At 40.6% G+C, this 19,674-nt stretch overlaps 1 protein-coding gene across 1 annotated transcript; it reads left to right on the forward strand.

Moving 5' to 3' along the window:
• Positions 1-1,949: 1,949 nt before the first annotated feature.
• On the forward strand, positions 1,950-6,140 carry cd248a (CD248 molecule, endosialin a). Its single transcript, XM_033983870.2, has one exon. It carries the CDS (start codon positions 2,152-2,154, stop codon positions 4,489-4,491), a length of 2,340 nt encoding a protein of 779 aa, XP_033839761.1. The 5' UTR covers positions 1,950-2,151; the 3' UTR covers positions 4,492-6,140.
• Positions 6,141-19,674: the final 13,534 nt, after the last annotated feature.

A 19,674-nucleotide genomic window follows, 5' to 3' on the forward strand; every position in this document is an offset into this window, starting at 1 on the left:
TATTTACCAAGTATGAGACTGAATTACTTACTAACAAAAGAAAATATTCACATTAAATGAGCAACTTCGTCAACTTGGTCTTTGTAAGAGAATGATCTTAAATTAGTGTAGTTTTATCAGAAAGCACATTGAATTTCACTTGTTATGATTCTGACCTAAAAGCCAGGTATCTGTAAACCGGAGTATATATTATGATATAGTTCATCATTTAGATCTGTCTTATCTTCTGACCAGATGTTTCCTTGTCCGTGTACAAAATATTGTGTCCATGACGTGCTTTGTCTAACATGTGCTGTAGCTCCAGGTGCTGTGAAGGCTGAGGTTTAAATACTGAGGTACTCTGACGCAGCATGGGGTCTCCTAAAACAGTCTGGATTTATTACATACACATACATACACCCACATACACACGTCCTGCTACTGCCCCACCCCCCACCCCCTTTAGCCTGGGACCCCTCAGAGCATGTCTCTATTTCACGGGACCAGTCCTTGTTTTCATTGCAAACCCAGAGGCCTCTTCCTCTCCAGCAATGACCTCCGCGACTCTCCAGTGTTTTTGTTTTGTATGGATATATGGTGCACAGTCCACAAGGCTCAGCTTTCAGGCCCTGGGTTACGTTATTAGTCTGGGAAGGTATTTTATTCAAGTTTCCATAGATTATGAGTGCTTTGATACAGAGTACAGAGATCATGGACAAGAATTAAAAGCCTTGTGAATATGGATTAAAATATTCTATACCACTGGTGATTTAAAAAGTATACTTTTCACCTTGTTGATGTTCAGATAGAAAAGGATGTCATCTGGACAATCTTTGAAATTAGTGCTAGTATTAAAATTTGAAATTGATGTGTGTTTTCCATTTATAACATTCTTGAAACCCTAGTTTAAAATAAGATGGACTCAGTTCAGAATTTTATGACAGAAAGAAAAATAAAATTTTATTCACTATACCTTCAGAAAGTGACACCATTATTCAAACCCAAAAAGTGATCGTAGAACTGTTCGTAGGGTTTTACAATGGACACAGTGGATACAAGAGCAAGTATCTGTACTATATATATATATATATATATATATATATATATATATATATATATATATATATATATATATATATATATATATATATATATATATATATATATATATATATATATATTTATGAGAAAATGTAGAAAATGATTCATATTACTACTGTTGATCAAAATATGTATAATTTTTTAATCAGTATCACTACATTTAACACTTTAACAAATTAGCAAAACTTGTGTGAGTACTTTATCCACCAATGGACAAAATCAGTGTATTTATTACGTTGATATATGTTGATAGTTTTGATCATTTACGTCTAAACCAGTAAATCTGTTATTGGAGTGCAGTCCTCTTGGAGTTTCAAGAGTAGTTTAATTGTTTTTTCTTCACTGTATAGAAAGCACATGTTCAAGTCGAGCCCAAAGTCATTGAGCTTTCTGCTGTACAATGTCATTGTGCATTATGCATGGAACAAATCTCTATTACTTTAAACAGCATGACTAGCAAATGGGTCCTCGTGACTGAACTTGTACAATTTTTATCAGGTCGTCTTTGATTGTTGTAATTGCCTTCAGGTAAGATTTGCTTGCTAACAATCTCTTGCAGCCTCTCTACTCTCCACTCTACAATGCTGTTTTGTGTGCCCCGGTGAATGGCAGTGTCCCAAATATGTCCCTGGAATTGGGATTATGAAAACCATATGACATGCTCAGCTCTCCCAAGAAAGAAATGCACAGTCCGCTTCACCTTCCCCCATCCTGACATACACTACATCTAGCTATCCCCCCCTCTAAAAACATACTTTTTGCATCCTTCTTTTTCTCTCTCTCTCTTTCTCTGTCTCTCCACCCTCTTTTTGGCAATCCCCCTCCTCTCTCTCCTGTCTCTCCTCCCCGCTTGCCCTGGGACAGTCTGCGTGCACTCAACTTCTGCACAGAGCTGTTTTGAAGAGCTAGTCAGGAGCAGAGACAGGCACATAAAAAGTGTTCCAATGAAAAGGGAAAAGTTTAGATAGGGATTACAGCAGGCCAAGATAAGAGGCCTCGACTTGCAAGAGCACTATCAGGTGAGGGGAAAGTGCAAAGGGCCGGTGTGATAGCATCGGTCTTTTGAACAGAATGGGCCCCCTAGTGAGCAGCGCTGGAGTCTATTTTATCCTATGTCTTTGGAGCTTTCTTTTTGGGCTTTCTTCAGTCTTCTGCCAGGATCTGAGAGAAAGGGATGCTCTGTGCAATGCTGAGGGCTGTTATGTGGTTTATTTCCAGCGGAAAACTTTTCTAGACTCATGGAGGGCTTGCAAAGAAAAGGGGGGCAACCTGGCCACAATCAAACGCAGCGAGGAAGCCAAGACTATTGCCTTTTTGTTTTCTACTGTGGATTTAAGGTACTCAAAAACCAAGGTGCAGGTTTGGATAGGCCTTCAGCGCCTGCCGAGACAATGCACTGCTGCACGTCCGCTGCGGGGGTACTCCTGGACGACAGGTGACCAAGATACGGAATACACCAATTGGCTCAAGGATGACCCTCCTAGTATGTGCTCTGTGCCACGCTGTGTTGCCATGGGGTACAGCACAACTGACCCAGCCGACAACTTCAAATGGATAGATGGTTCTTGCTCAGTTCCTGTTGAAGCTTATCTCTGTTACTATGGCTACCAGCAAATGTGTGATGCCCTGCCAAGCGAGGGGGCAGGCAGTGTGGTCTACACCACCCCATTTAACCTTCTAAGCACTATTCTGACACATGTTCCCTTTGGTTCCGAGGCCATCGTACCTTGTCCCAACGAAAAGCAGGAGACGGTTTTATGCATGCTCCAAGATAATGGCTTGGCAGGTTGGTCCAAAAACTCACCAATTTGCCTTGACATGCCCCTTCAATACAACTGGTGCGACGATGCCAATGGCGGCTGTGAGCATTTTTGTAAAGAGACGGGCGAGCAATTTTTTTGTGAATGCGCCGACGGTTACCAACTGGGACAAGATGGGCAAAGTTGCGAGTTGCTTGATGCATGCCAAGAAGCGCCATGTGAGTATGAGTGCCTACGTCTTTCTGATGGGTTCCGCTGTGCCTGTCCTGAGGGCTACATGCTGGCACCGGATGAGCGCAGATGTGTGGACGTGGACGAGTGCTTGCAGAGTCCCTGTGAGCAACTCTGTGTCAATGCCCTTGGTACTTTTCATTGCATATGTCGCAAAGGATACCTAGCAGGCGATGACAGCGAGTGTGACGATGTGGATGAATGTGCTAGTGACCCATGTGAGCATGCTTGTGAGAACACCCCGGGTTCTCATATCTGCCACTGCCATCTGGGCTACTCCCCGCTGCCAGAGGACCCCAGCCGCTGCCAGGATATCGACGAATGTCAGATTGCTGGGACTTGCGAGCAGATGTGTGTCAATTACGAAGGTGGGTTTGAATGCTATTGTGAGGTGGGGTATGCACTTATGGAAGATTTGTATTCATGTCAAAAGATTGGTGAAAGGGATGACCAATATGCTGCTACTCCTTCTTTCCCCTGGGCCACACACCAAACCCCTTCAACTGAAGACTATGGACCAGAGGAATATGAATGGACAATACAGCCAGCTCACACTAACTGGCCCGCCGAGGTGGACCAATCTCTTTATTGGCTCACAGATGCCCCCAAAGTTAAGGATGATGACATCATTTGGGTCACTAGGTTGCCAGAGGCGGAAAATACAAAGCAAGCACTTAATCTCCCAACAGAGGGCACTATTGAGCCAGAAGATATTCATCATTCAGACCCTGACTTATGGTTACAAGAGGGAAAGCATTTACAGTCAGAAATTGTTGCTACTACTACTATCCCTACAATATCCCCGTCAACCTCTATCTCTAGCACCCCATCGGATTGGTATGAAGCTGAGGAGGAGACCACCACTGCTCACCCTATACTACTGCCCACCTCCAACGTCTCAGCAGGTGCTCGGTGGGTTCCCATTATAACCCCTATTACCACACGTGTAAACCAGGATCCCTTCATTGATTATAAGGCACCTCCTGACTATGACTATGAAGTACCCATTGACCCTAGAGGGGAGGAACCATACAACGTCACCTCTCATTCCCTGGGGGCAGCAGAGGAGGAGGAAATTGCAAAGGACTATGAGGATATCACAGCATCCTCTAAACCATTTTTTCCCACGAAGTCCAACCCTCCTCTGGATTCCTCAGGTGTTGGCAATGGAGTTGATTTGAATTCTGTTCAAACTGACAGGGAGCAGAGCCAAAGCAGCACTTGGCTTTTGGTTGGCCTTCTTGTGCCTATTTGCATCTTCATTGTGGTGATGGTGGCCCTGGGCATCGTCTACTGTACCAGATGCGCTGCACAGTCCAGGAATAACAAGAACACTACAGATTGCTATCACTGGATCTCGGGGGCACATGACAAACAGGGAGCTGCTAACCCTTCGGTAGGGGTCAAGACACACGTTTAAGTGAGAGTGGCGTTAATGTATACAAACTCTTCAGAGAGGTAAATAATGAGCCAGCTATGGGACTATTTGCTCATACTTCTTGTTGACTTGACAGTGACGGAACACTAAAGACCATTGACCTTGCCATGTTTGCTATGTGGAATTAAAGACTGCTATGAAACTTTATACACTGATCCGCATAGCTAATTGTAACAAGATTGCACTGGGAAATCCCAAATCTTAAATCGCTTGTGTTTTTACAGCAAAAACCAAATTGTGCCTTCAAAAGTGTTCAAAGCTAGTTCTTTTGCTCACTGAGTACAACACTGTATACATTTGTTATTGTCAAAAGGGATTGGACTACAGTACCTTTAATTGCAACCCTGATAAGTCTGGTATGTATAAGTAATTATACTTTAGTAGTTATACTTTTAGAGACTGTCAGAATTTTTGGTCACTGCAATCACAATCAATGAAAATAGATGCAGGTCCTTTTACAGACAGATTTAAAATACATCCACTTCATTGAAAACTTAATGACTGATGTTGAAAATCACCGCATCATATTTTGAAAACATTGTATAGACATAGTGGTGTCAACAACACTTAATTTATTCAGATCATTTTGGTTAATAGTCTTCATAAAATACCAAAAATATTAAAACATTAAAAGTACACTGAGTAATTGGTGGGGAGTTTATTATCTGCTTGTCTTTATAGATATGTTATTGCTTCGCCTGGAATGTTACACAGTATGGCATTAAAATTTGAGGTTTTATTTTTGAATTACAGGTGTTTTCATCACTAAAAGATACCATGAAAAAACATCCATACTGGAGCTTTACCTCCAAGTCTCCATGAATAGATTAGTTTAATGTCCTACTGTGGAACATCAAGGCAACATTTCCATGGAGACAACCAGATAGCATGGTAACAAGAAAAATTTAATTTTAAACTTTTAAACAATGATTTTGAAATAGTTCTAATCCAGGATGCCATGCTGATGGACTCTGTACATATTCACCAGTGAAGACAGTGAAACTGAGTTGAAAATACTGTTGAAAAAGACCAAAACGTTGGCCTTTCTCTGTATATAGCTGTTTTATATTTATGTTTCTTTTGTATGAGCCATTCTTATAAGTAACAACTTAAAGATTTGAGTGATGTGCTTGTGATTTTATAGACCCACATAAATTTGCCCTGAGGAATGTCCACCAACTCGTCATAATATTTTCCTTGTCGGCTTTGATTGGTAAAGACTGCACAGATGTTCTCACTGAGCTGTAAGGCCTCATAGTTGACACTGACCTTGTTCATGAGCGATCCATCCATCGGCAGATCCATCTAATTTATTAACCCAGCCAGCAGTTTCTTGTCAAATCCAACCACACATGTTTTACAGCCGTGTTGAATCATAGCCGTGTGTGTTGGACTACTTTACGATAGAGCAAAAGCATGGATTAATATATCGTAAGAGGAAGTGTATGAAACTGTTTTGCAAAGGTGTTCTCACGGGTGGCCTGGTACACAAGTAAGAAATAAAGCACTTGCGAAACAGAGGAAATAAATGGGTTTTCTGAGTGCAAATGGAACAGTGCAGTGAGTGGTGTGTTTATTTAATCCAATGAAAATTGAAAGTAGACGGAGTGTCCTTGTTGTGTCTTTGTCAGTACTTGTGAAATAAAACTTTGAAAAAAGTTTATGTGATTTTTTTTTTTTTTTTTTTCTGAATTGTTTTGTATTAAAATTACATTTAATTATAATAGCAGTGAAGCTCTAGGTAATTATAGTTACACTTTATAACTAATAAATTAGCCTCAATAAAGCATGAACAAAATTAATTCATAATGAACAAATACTTTAAGAACTATTGAATTAATTCTCTAACCTAAACTCCTTACCTTAACCCCTTTATTAAGTAAATATTATGTGTGAATGATTCTTAATGAACTATTTGTTCATTATATATTAACAGTTTGTTCATGTGTTATTATTTAAGGTCTAGTAATCATAGGGTGGTACTGTAATTCTTAACCATCTTTAGCACTGCAAATACACTGTAGTACTGAATGAGATTTTGAGGCCAACACAGTCTGTCAAATGTGTGATAGAAAGCCCTTTATTACTGCTATTACATGATATCCATCAGTGTTAGGCTTTTACAAATGACTGTATTCCGTAAAAAAACAAAAACAAAAATATATTTCTACTGTATAAATCCCAGACAAAGAAAATTATGACAACTTGTGGATTGTAGACCTACTACTACTAAAATGAAAAATATGAGTTGCGTCGGCCCTTGCATGTCATTATCTTATGAAGCACGATTTAATATGGTATTTACTATGTACATCTAGAGTTTAGCTAGTAATTTCACAACTTTATTCTGGGTTGAGTACTTTTAAATAGCAAAAGATATTCAATTTGATATAGCCTTTCATAAACCAAAGCCCTTTTTCACTTTAGAATGACTGTGAAAGAAATAACAGGCCTTGAAGAGGTGTCCAGTGAGTCATGGTATGTGCTGATGAGATCCAGGTTGTGTCTGTGAGGGGGCGCCTCTGTCTTGTCCCAGTCATGCTGGCAGTCCTTTATTGATGATGTCACAACAGGTGATGCATATTATAGCTTTCCACGGGTAATTATTGCGAGTCTGAAATTGGGTGCAGTTACTGTTTTAGAGATGGCTGTAAATAAACCATATGTCCCACATAAATGAATGCCATAATTTGGTCATTTGTGCAATTATAACACAGTAACATATAATTATATAGATTTAGTCACCACTGGAGCGCTAAGTGCAATCACTCATGAAATTTCTCAATTTTCATATTACAACTGTTATTCTCACAGTGATTTTTTTCTTATAATGGTGGGATAATATTCTAATCTCAAGATAAGTAGGACAGAATAATACATTTTTCATAGCAAGGCCAGACAAGTTTATTTGTACAGCACTATTCATACACAAAGTAATTCAAAGTGCTTTACAGAATAAGAATGACATTAAAATCACAATACAACAACTCAAAACATAAATAATCACAAATAACCATCATAAAATTAACATTAAAAGAGAAGAGTGCAAAATAAAAACCTTTCAGTCATATACACAGACAGTAAACATTGTCAAAGTAGAGGCCTGTCTCACATCTTCAGGAAGACTGGTTTTAGCTGCAGAAAACTGACACTGATTCCCTGTGTTTTGTCCTGACTCTGGGCACCAGCAGGAGGCCGATCCCTGAATTCCTCAGAGTATGAGATGGTTCATAAGGCACTAATAGCTCAGAGATGTACTTTGGAGCCATGGAGAGACTTGTTCACAAGCAGAGCTGCTTTAAAGTCTATTCTCTGAGCTACAGGAGCCAGTGCAGAGACCTGCACAGGACGCATGTGCTCCTACTTTCTAGTTCTACTCAGGACCCGAGTAGCAGCATTCTGGATGTACTGCAGCTGTCTTAATACTTGTTTGGAGAGGCCAGTGTGCAGGCCATTAACCCAGTGGTTCTCAAATAATGGAGCGCACCCGCCGTGTATGACGCTGTATGACACTGTAGATACTGTAGACAGCGCGTACGCAGTGAGCACACAGCAAAGAGCAGGAGAGAGCGAACAGATCGTGACACAGGACAGTGAACAAGAGACACTTTTGCTCACTATGGAAAACATTTTAACAGGGATGAAAAGAAAGGCAGAGATAGACAGAGGTAATGAGACGCACGAAAGTCACCCGAAAAGTAAGACGGGGAAGTCTGATGAAGAGTATGGAGCACTGGGCTTCACCGTGACTCCGGTGGGACACGAGGACAGACCGGTGTCTGCTGTGGCAGCGGACAGTATGAAGCCAAATAAGTTGACCTTTGAATTTTGGATTGCTTTTAGATGGTAAAAATCATAATCAATGCAATAGCCAGGGAAATTACATGTCATGATCCCAGTCTGTCTTGCCTTTCTGCACTGTTTCCCCCCCTTCCTTCTGTATCTGAGTCTGGAGCTGGGCAGAGATTTGGGCTCCTCCTGCGCACACCTGCACCTAATCAGCGACGAAGCTGCACCTGGGGAGGACAAAGAGAGCCAGGACCTGACACTCAGCGCCAGATCCTCCGTGTATCCATTGTGGTACAACTCTGCTTGGCTCAGTTCATGTTTTTGCTCTTTGTGGCTCTTTCTAAGTTGGATATTTTAGCTCCTTGTTAAATCCCACTCTCTGGACCCACTCAGCTCCTCTGTCTCCGACCCTGCTCTCCACGACCTGTACGAATCTCACCTCTTCTGACCCAGCTCACCTCTACCGGTACTGCTCACCTCGTCTCAGACCCTGCTGCTCACGCTCTACCCCTGGACCACGGCAAACACCCCGCTCTCAACACCCTGATCGAACTACCTTCATTTGCACATTTAAAACCGTTAATAAACATTGTTAACCTTTCCCCAAGTTCTGTCTCATTGGTCCCTCCTGTCAGTCGTTACGACACTACACTATTTCTTCAATTCATAAGCTCAAAGTGGAACAGTGACCTAAATGTAAGTACAAAAAACATTGTTTGTTCGGTATATTATATTATGTAATTTACAGATGACTATTTGCACTTCATATTCTAGGTCAGTTATGTTGGTAAAAATAAGACATCTTTGCAGCAGCTGAACTGTAACCATAGCAAATACTGTCTCACAGATAAAGGGTCTTGTTGTGAGCTGGTTTAGACAAATTACATTTTCCTCGTAAGCAAGACACTTAACCCACATTCCCTACTTAGGTCACAATACCACAGTCTTTTGCAACTATAAATTAATCTGATTTAAAGCAAATGCTTTTGGTTTTTTGTGGAAACGCCATGACAAAATGAAGACAGTGGAAGATACAATTATGCATATTGTTTCATTAAAAAGGGAACATGTTACAGTTATTAAAACTAATATTTAATCAAATTATTATAAAAAAAAGCGCATTATAAATCATATGACCTATAACATGTTACACTTTTTATGAAAATGTATAAAAAAAAGTATTGCTTAGAAGTGATTTAGTAATAAGCTTCTCATTTAGCCATTTGATAAGGACATTATGTAATATTGTATAACCAAATTATACCATATTAATCACAGTGTGCGTATCTTATCCCCTCTTTGGCAGAATGGAATTACCTCCTGTTTGCTCAGTAGATTGTGTCATTCGATCTCATGCCTCATAAACACATTAGCTTGGGCCAAGCATTCATTACTGTTTTGTCACACTGTCTGAGACTTCTGCAAAAATACATAGCAATTTAAGTTTGCCTTCTTTGGCATATTATGTAACCCAATCTTATTTTTGCTGTTGTTTTGTGACTAGATTGTGTGTCACTTGTGTATTATGTGTAATGTGCTATTGTTATAGTGTTGTATTGTGCATGTCTTGGCTCTCATGACAGTAATTAATATTGTTTACACTAGCTTTGTTTTGTGCCGCTATGTTTTATTTATTTATTTTTGATTTCCATTTGAAGCCGAGATAATAAGCACAATGCAGTCTTCAGTTGCTATGGGTTCTGGATAATGACACTGAATCTCATGTCATTTGACAATTCGCAGATAAATCCGACTAGGAAGGAATTTATGGGCAATGCAATTTTTGGACAATTTAGCAGCTAGACCTTTCAATGAAAGAAGAAGGGATAAGTTTTTTTACATAAGAGTTTGGTAAAGTAACATCACTGCATTTTGCACTGCATTTTGTTTCGCTCCTTGTTATTTCAAGATCACAAGTAAAAATGTATTAACATAGAAGTAGGTACGTTGAAAGTTGTAGTAGCACAAGTGGAAATACAGTAGTGTTTTACATTTGGGGATGCCTTATTCGTTTACAGAGAAATGTAACAAAACAGAGAAACATAACAAAATTTAACGAAATATCGCAATATTGCATTGTGTGTTATCAGTTGTATGATCACATATTGTCAAACTGTGAGGTACCTGCGATAAGCCCCAAACTAGATCTCCATAACAAAAAGTACTGAGTAGAATGTGTTTGTCCAATCTGATTTTAGATGATTGCTTCAGTTCTATTCTTGACGGGTAGCTGCTTGTTTCTAGTCCCTATTGTTATGGAGATAAGAGACTTTTGCCTGTGCTGCCAGGGTAACTCTGTAACTGTGATAGACGACAGACAGCCACAAGAACACTGAATTATGTGTAATGGACAGGACTTGTTTTAATAAGAAGTGATACAAGCAGAATTTGTATTTTATTTATTGACTTTTTATTTAGCAGGGACAATGCAGGCAAACACTGATACAAAACAAAGCTTGTAGCTGATGTGATGCATATAGAGTATATAGCAAATGCTTAGTACAGTGTTATACAATCTGGCACATTCAAATGTTGTAACTGCAAAAAAACATGAGCCAACACTGAGTAAGGATGTTTATTTATATATTTGCATTACACAATGTCCCAAATTTACTTTTCAAAACAGTTTAAGAATACTTCTGGCACTTATGCGGAAAGTTGTTTTATTTTTTTGGTAATTTCACCTGCTAAAATGAACATCAGCTAATCCAAGTATAATCACGTTGTACCTAGACAGTAGGTGTTGAAACTGTCAAACTTTTTCTGAAGCTATCATTACAAATGTTTTCTACAAACTGGAGCAGGGAGGTGCCAGTGGTAACCGAAATAATGAGATGGTTAATTTTCTCCCCTCCACAATATTGATCTTTTTATTGGTCCATGACTAAATAAAAGAAATAGTCAAGGTTAGGTCGTGACTTTCTTCCATGGCTAAATGTTAGTTTTTCAAGTCTATGAGCTGCAAAAAAATGTCAAGGATATTGCACTTTAATAAGAATATAAAATTTTAAAGCACTATGCATATTACTAACACAAAAACATCATCATAAAGTGGAAATTCCACTTTTAGCACACATTAACTCTATGAATTGCAGACAAGATCCCAGGCCTGTGTTGACAATGGTTTTAAAATGGTAGCAATAGTACTATGTTCATGTTTGCAGTGTACTAAATAAATAGCAAAGGACAAAACTTCCACTTTTGTGGTATGAAAATTATTTTGCATGAAAATTCAATACAATTTATGTTTGCTTCAAATAGCATGAAACCAGTTTAATAAAAGGCTTTGCATATTGCTGATGGTTTATTGTGGCCAAACCTTGTCAAAGCCTGAACTTGTCAGATCTCAGAGGCAAAGCAAGGCACAGCCTAGTTAGTATTGGATAGGAGACCACTGGGTATTCCTGGTGCAACAGTGGGAATCATTGTGTCCTTAGACAAGGAACTTCACCCACATTGTCTAGTATGAAAATGGTGTGTGAGCATGACAGTAGGTGGTGGTCAGAGTGGCTGATGCCGCAGATTGGCAGCCTCACTACTGTCAGTCTGCCCCAGGGAAGCTGTGGCTACAATAACAGAGTCTGGAGTGAATGAATAATGCATGAAATTGTGAACTGACCTTGAGCATTTGGATAAGTGCTATTATTATTATTGGATTATGGGGATGTGGTGTATATGCAGACTTCAGCGTCTACCTTGAAACCATTGGATCCACTATTTCACTCTACCCTTCATCAGGTGATGGATTTGTAACCCATCACTGTCTGTTAGAAGAGAACAGCACTGCATTAAGTTTATCTATAAGGGATTACTTCAAAAACTGCCAGAATACCTCACCTGCTTGTTAATTATTGATACCGGAACATCTAACACCAGATCACATGACTGCATAAGGCTACACCACACCAGAACTGAGATGGGAAAGAGGGCTTTTAGCTGTTTTGCTTCACAAAAATGGAATATGCTCCAAGGAAAAGCAAAACTAGACATGTTGGTGACACAACTGCAATTTAATAATCTAATAACAAACTTTTATACACACACCTGCACTTGTTATTGATGTTTTATATGGACTTACTTGTTTTGATTGTTTTTTCGGTTTGTGTTGTATTTTAAACAGGGCACCCATGAAAAAGAGGGCCCAAGTGCTCTCATTGGGTCCCCCTGTATAAATAAAGATAAAGAATAATAATAATTATTATTAGGCCCGAGCCTGGGACAACGTCCCAGCGAGGGACTCATTAACAACACGTCCGGAGCATGGAAAATGGCAAAAATCAAGTAGTAAATACGCCCCGACATGTGAGTGACTGGTATCAAAAATTAGAACTCGACGAGCTCTAATTGTCACTGAAGACCCCAAGAAAAAATAATAAAAGACGACTCAGTAGCGCCCCCTCAAACTTTCATTTTCATGGGGCCAATGGCAGCCTGACTCGGAAAAAAGTCAACGTAAAAATCCGAAACTCACATCAAAAAATAGAACATGTCAGAACATGACAAAAATGATATTATGTCCCCGCTCTAAAATGTACAAGAAGTCGGCCAGATTGAATCAAATCTGGGAATGACAAAAGCACGTACCTCAAACATGTAGTGTCCAGTTTCCTGGCATTAACATACGTTTTGTTCAAAATCTTGTTCTGAATGCAATGATATACAATTTACATGGGTCAGACATTATATTTCTCCACAGCACCCCCTTGAACTTTTGAATAGGACCAAAAAATTTACTTTGTCAAAAACATTTGAAATTCGGCATGGACATCTGGCTTGACAAACTGAACAAAAAAGTCAAAGGGAACATACCTCTATCTGCAACCATGCTACCGTGGTAACATAAGAAATGTGTCATTGAAATACATGGGGTTCAGAGTACTGGTCTTTGTTGTAGACTAAATAGATGCTCTACACCAGTGGTCCCCAACCTTTTTAATGATTACACATGATGCACATTTGACCCATAATTAAGTTAATAGCAGAATAAACCACGCTTACCGATCAGGAACAGCATCCAGTCCATCAAAACATAAGGTCCCTCTACTCCTCAGTCCATTATGAGATCTTCACTCGGTTCCACGAACCGCTCCGGGTCCAAGATGCCTCTAGTTCAGGGGTCGGCAACCCAAAATATTGAAAGAGCCATATTGGACCAAAAAAAAACAAAAAACAAATATGTCTGGAGCCGCAAAAAATTAAAAGCCTTATAATGAAGGCAACACATGCTGTATGTATCTATATTAGCCTACTATCAAAATGACTAAGTTGGCTACAAATACATAATGAGCCTTCATGATTAAATGTTTATTTTCCCTGCAGCGCATCCTGTAGAGAATGACGCGTTCACATACCTGCATAAAAGCGCAGTCTGTTCAATATCGATCACATCACACGACTCATCACAGGCAATTGAGTATGCTGGTGCTGAATTAATGTCCTTGATTTGCTGATCGGTGATGTTGCCTGCCATTTTAATGGCCCTTTCCTTCACTGTCTTAGCGGAGAGAGGCATGTCTTTGATTTTCTGTATTATCTCGGTTTTGTTTTTGAAGTCTGCAAATAGGTGTTCTGATATGTTGATGAACGACTCCTTCATGTAGTCACCATCTGTGAATGGTTTTCCACGCTTTATTATTTCCCGGGTTGCAACAAAACTTGCAGCAGTAGTGGAGTTTGGAGATGCAATCCACTTCTTTTTTTAATCAAGATATGTTTATTATTTTCAAGTTATCAAATACAGTCAAAAACTAACAGAGGAACTAACAATATAAACATAAAAAACAAAAAAAAAACAAAATATAAAACAAAACCCACAAAAAACAAAACCCACCCACCCTGTCACCGCATAGGTAAAATATTTATACCAGGTGCTGTATTCATTCACATGCAACTATGCTGCAACCTATTCTTTTTAAAGAGCTGGGTACAACTGTAAGAAACGGCCCCATGTCTTCTCAAATACATTAACATTTTGACTGAATGAAAATCTAATTTTTTCTAGCTTTAGACAGGACATGACATCCTGTAACCACTGTGAGTGTGAAGGAGGTTTAGCGTCCTTCCACCTGAATAAAATAGCTTGGCGTGCCATAAGTAATGCAAAAGCCAAAGAGTATTTTTTTGTGGTGCTAAAATGTACATGATCCTCCAAAACACCAAAAAGGGCCAATACAGGGTTTGGTTCCACCCTAATGTTAAATATTTGGGACAGAGTGTTAAAAATGTTCCTCCAGTAGGTTTGCAGGTGTGAGTATGACCAAAACATATGGCCAAGAGAGGCCTCCGTCAGACCACATCGAATGCACAATGGGCTAACTTCAGGGTACATGGAAGACAGTCTGGCCCTGGAAATATGCGCTCTATGTACGACTTTGAATTGAATTAACCGATGGCGAGCACAGAAGGAAGATGAATAAACAAGTTGGAGGGCAGAAGACCAGACATCATCAGATATAACAAGACCCAAGTCCTCCTCCCACGCGTTTTTGAATGTGTCCACAGGTGGGCTTTTCAGGTCTAGCATAATATTGTACAATTTAGAGATAAGGCCTTTGGATGGCTTAAACGACAATATTTCATCCACAGTGCCTGCAGGTTTTATATTGGACAGCTGTGTATTAAGGAAGTGTCGTATCTGAAGATGACGAAAAAAGTCCGAATTGAAAAGGTGGAACTTCTCTTTCAACTGTGCAAATGATGCTATGGTGCCATCTATCAAAAGATCCTTAAAATGTTTGGCTCCCTCTCTATGCCATTTCCAAAAACCCGCATCCATGATTGATGGCTTAAACAAATGATTGTTAAGAATAGGGCTCCAGAGTGAGAAATTGGACAGGCCAAAGTGCTTCCTAAATTGTCCCCAAACCTTCAAAGAATGTTTGACAACTGGATTATCAAATAATGTAATGGAGGGTAAAGGTAGGGCAGAGCCCACTGAGGCCAAGGGGGACAGTTTCTCTGAAAAAAGTTCCAATGCAACCCAGTCAGGGCAGTCGGGCTGATCATAATAGTAGGACCAATGCACCAAATATTTCAGGTGGGCCGCCCAATAATAGAAATGAAAATTAGGCAAAGCAAGGCCACCCTGGAGTTTAGATTTTTGGAGATGGATCTTGCTTAGCCATGGACGTTTGCCCTGCCAAACATAGGAAGTTATGAGTGAGTCCAGCTGTTGAAAGAAAGCGTGAGGAATAAAAATGGGCAATGTTTGGAAAAGATATAAGAATTTTGGTAAGATTACCATTTTAACAGAGTTTACACGGCTCACTAGGGACATTGATAAAGGTGACCATTGAGACATCAGCTGCCTGGCCTGATTCAATAGAACAGCAACATTTTCTTTAAACAGGTCCCTATGCTTTTTGGTGACAATAACCCCAAGATACGAAAGCTTGTCATGTTCAACCTAGAAGTTTAAGTTGGTAAGATCCAAAATCCGTGCCTTGTTATTGATTGGAAACAGCTCACTCTTGTTGATATTTAATTTGTAACCTGAAAAAGTGCCAAAATGATTGAGCAGTGCTAGAGCAGTAGGAATAGATTCACTTGGGTTTGACACATATAGCAGGAGATCGTCGGCGTAGAGTGAAACCCTGTGCTCCACACCCCCTCTCCAAATTCCATATAAGCCATTGCAGGTACGAAGTGCGATAGCTAGTGGTTCTATGGCCAAGTCAAAGAGCATGGGGCTTAACGGACACCCTTGACGAGTGCCGCGGTGCAGTCTGAATGGCCTGGATAGTTGGGAGTTAGTACGAATCATGGCAGTGGGGTGGGAATAGAGCATTCGGATCCATGAGGTAAAGGTGGAACCAAATCTGAATCTGTCCAGCACAGCAAAAAGGTACGGCCACTCGACGCGGTCGAAGGCCTTCTCTGCGTCTATAGAAATTATACACTCAGGCCGGTCTTCCGGGGCAGAGTACAAGATGTTAAAAAGACGTCTGATGTTGAAGTAGGACTGCCTGTTTTTAATAAAGCCAGTTTGGTCTTTGGATATAATGGTCGGGAGGATATTTTCCAGTCTGAGAGCTAATACTTTTGCCAGGACCTTGGCGTCCGTGTTAAGAAGAGATATGGGTCTGTATGATGAACAGTTTGACACGTCTTTTCCTTTCTTAGCTATGAGCGTAATACATGCCTCTGAGAAGGACTGGGGTAGATGACCCAATTTGCAGGATTCTGAGAAAACACAGCACAACAAGGGTGAAAGCAATTTTGAAAATGTTTTGATTTCTATGGGATCTGTGGTGACCTGATCAGTGCCCATCTGGATTTTTGAAATGGCCTGTTTGGATCTGAAACCCCTAAGTTGATTAGCTAGCAATTTGTCTGACTTATCTCCATATGTATAAAACCTGGTTCTATTTTTCAGGAGCAACTGTTCAACCCGGTAGGTAGTGAGCAGGTCGAATCTAGCTTTTAATTCAACTCGTTGTTTATATAGGTCAGGACTTTTATTTTGAGAGTACTGTTTGTCTATTTCACCTATTCGGCGTAAAAGGTCACTTTGTTCCCGGTTTGAATTGCGTTTCATCCTGGCTGTATAAGCAATGATCTGACCGCGCAGGCAAGCTTTCAAAGTATCCCATAAAGTGAGATAGGAAATATCCGGATTTGTATTGGTGTCCATGAAAAAGGCTATTTCCTTCTCAATAGTCTCTACAAACTTGGCATCTGACAACAAGGTTAAATTAAAGCACCATTGCCTGCATGTAGGAAGAAGGCCAGGTAGCTGTACCGAAAGAATAACAGGTGCGTGATCAGATATAACAATTGGTTGGTACTCACAGGAATGCACAGAGGGTATAAGTTGATTATCCAAAAGGAAGTAGTCAATCCTAGAGTATGAATGGTGCACTTGAGAGAAAAAAGAAAATTCTTTGTCATTTGGGTGTAAAAATCGCCAAACATCACAAATACCAAAATCCGTAAGAAAATCATTAATAAGACAGGTCGACTTATTCACTGCACCGGGATTGCCTGAGGATCTGTTCAGAGTCGGGTCCAACCAACAGTTAAGGTCACCACCAAGGATGAGATGATAAGTATTCAGATCTGGCAGTAACGAAAACAAACGTTTGAAAAACTCGGCGTCATCCACGTTCGGGGCATACACATTAACTAAGACGACCAATATATTATATAATTTGCCTGAGAGAATTATATATCGACCATTATTGTCTGATAATACATTATGTGGTTCAAAAGGAATATCCTGGGAAATGAGAATTGAAACACCCCGGGCCTTGGCCTGAAACGTGGAATGGAAGGATTGCCCAGACCAGCGCAACAAACGACACAGGTCTGAGGTGCGCACATGGGTTTCTTGTAGGAAAATTATCTTGGACCTGACATGTTTCAGATGAGAGAAGACCTTCTTACGCTTCACAGGGTGGTTTAAACCCTTAACATTCCAGCTCACTATGTTAAAAGCATTTACCATAGTGCATATTTAGAGGGGTGTAGAGTAGTTCACAACAACCTGGTGACCAGCAATAGGCAAAGTGACCAGCACTTCCCCCAAAAGAGTTCAAGATAGCAGAATTGTTTGCGGTGACAGGTACCCACCCCCTACCCCTCCCAAAAAAGACAGCTGCTATTAAAAAAAGCAGCAAGCTCCATAAATTAAAAAACTTCAGCCAGCCCGTCCTCCGGATGATGCTTAACATTCAAACTACAAAAGCTCCGGCATTGAAATCAAATTAAAATAGCAGCCCCTTTACTAGGATAAATGTATCATAAAAAACGGTACCCCCACGGAAGATCAATGTACAATTTACAATGGTTACCACTTTGTAATAATACTACAAATAGTAGTATAGTTATTAAAATAGAGTGGTAAGCGGTGTAGCCTAGATAGTCACTAAAGGCAAGATGGAAACCAATGGAAACAAATGACAGCTATTAGTATTGCCTATCGATTATTAAGAACACTGGCAAGTAAACATAACGCAAAATGTATAAATAAATCGCCACTGACAGTGTTTACCGTGATTCCCCCAGTCCATGACACACAAGTCCAGGGAAAGTCTAGTATTTCCACCTATGTGGGACCGAGCTGTTGGGAGGTATGATCATCGATGTATTTTTGTGCCTCCTCAACACTGCCGATCCACTTCTTGACACCGCTGGATAGCGTCAGGCGGAGACGAGCCGGGTAGAGCAGTGCGGGCTTTAGACCCCGTTTGTAGAGCTCCGCCATCACATCTCTGTACTGTACTCTTTGGGACATGACTTCAGCGCTGTAATCCTCCACGATGCGAATCTGTTGGCCATGGTAGTCAAACATTACTTTGCGTCGTGCTTCTCTGATGAGGAGGTCCTTCGTTTGGTACCGGTGCAGGCGGAGAATGACCGGCCGCGGCCGCGCACCTGGTCCCGGCCTCACCGCCCCCACACGATGAGCCCTGTCGATTTCTGGCGGGGATGGCAATGTGTCCTGTCCGAATGCATCCTGAAGTAGCCGTGAGAAAAAGTCAGTAGGGCGACCCCCCTCAGTAGACTCCGCCAAGCCAAGAATCCGTATATTTTGGCGTCTGCTATGGTCCTCTAGGTCAATAACTTTATCCTTAAGTTTTGTGTTGTCGTCCCGGAGAGAGGAGACGGCGTTTTCAAGCTCACTAACACGTTGGCTAATATCGTCAGATGAGAGCTCCAGAAAGGATATGCGCTGGTCGTGGTCATCCACCAAAAGTTTGTACTGGTCTAGTTTAGTTTCTAGTCCAGTCAGCGAAGCCTTGAACTCAGCAGAGAGAGTTTCACGGTGCTTTTCGAGTAGGGCTGAAATGGCTTCTATGGACGAGCTAGCGCTAGCACTTGCCTCCTCCTTCTCCGCAGTTTTTTGGCTCTTAGGCGGCATTGTGAGAGAGATTATGTTCACGGTTGGGTCAAACGGATGGTAAAAATCTATCCAAAAAAACTCAAATTAAGATTAAAGGGGGCTAAATGAAAAAGAAATGTTGAATTCTGCCGGAGCACACTCGCACTACGTCTACTCCATCTAAGTTACCAACCCTGCAATCCACTTCTTAAATCTATTTTTGCGCTCCTCTAATTTCTCCAGAAGTAATGCAATCGCACTTTTTCTCTCACTCCCAACTGGATACTCGGCTGCAAATGTAGCATGCCTTCCCTGGAAATGTCTTTCCACATTACTCTTTTTGTTATTTGACAACTTCTCGTTACAGAGCAAACATTCAGGCAATCCTTCCGCATTGGCAATGAATGCAAATGATTCGGTCCAAGAAACGTTGAATCCTCTGTTCTCCTCAGTTATTTTTCTCTTTTTCCCTTTGGGATCCATGGCCCATCACACAGCCGCCGTTTTGTTTACAACAGCCACCTGCCTGGCATCCCGCCCTGCTGGTAGAAACG

Source organism: Periophthalmus magnuspinnatus, chromosome 18, assembly GCF_009829125.3.
Source record: "Periophthalmus magnuspinnatus isolate fPerMag1 chromosome 18, fPerMag1.2.pri, whole genome shotgun sequence".
NCBI classification, from domain to species: Eukaryota; Metazoa; Chordata; class Actinopteri; order Gobiiformes; family Gobiidae; genus Periophthalmus; species Periophthalmus magnuspinnatus.

Bases quoted from the DNA above. Each gene is read 5' to 3' on its own strand.
- cd248a (XM_033983870.2), top strand. From the start codon at position 2,152: ATGGGCCCCCTAGTGAGCAGCGCTGGAGTCTATTTTATCCTATGTCTT.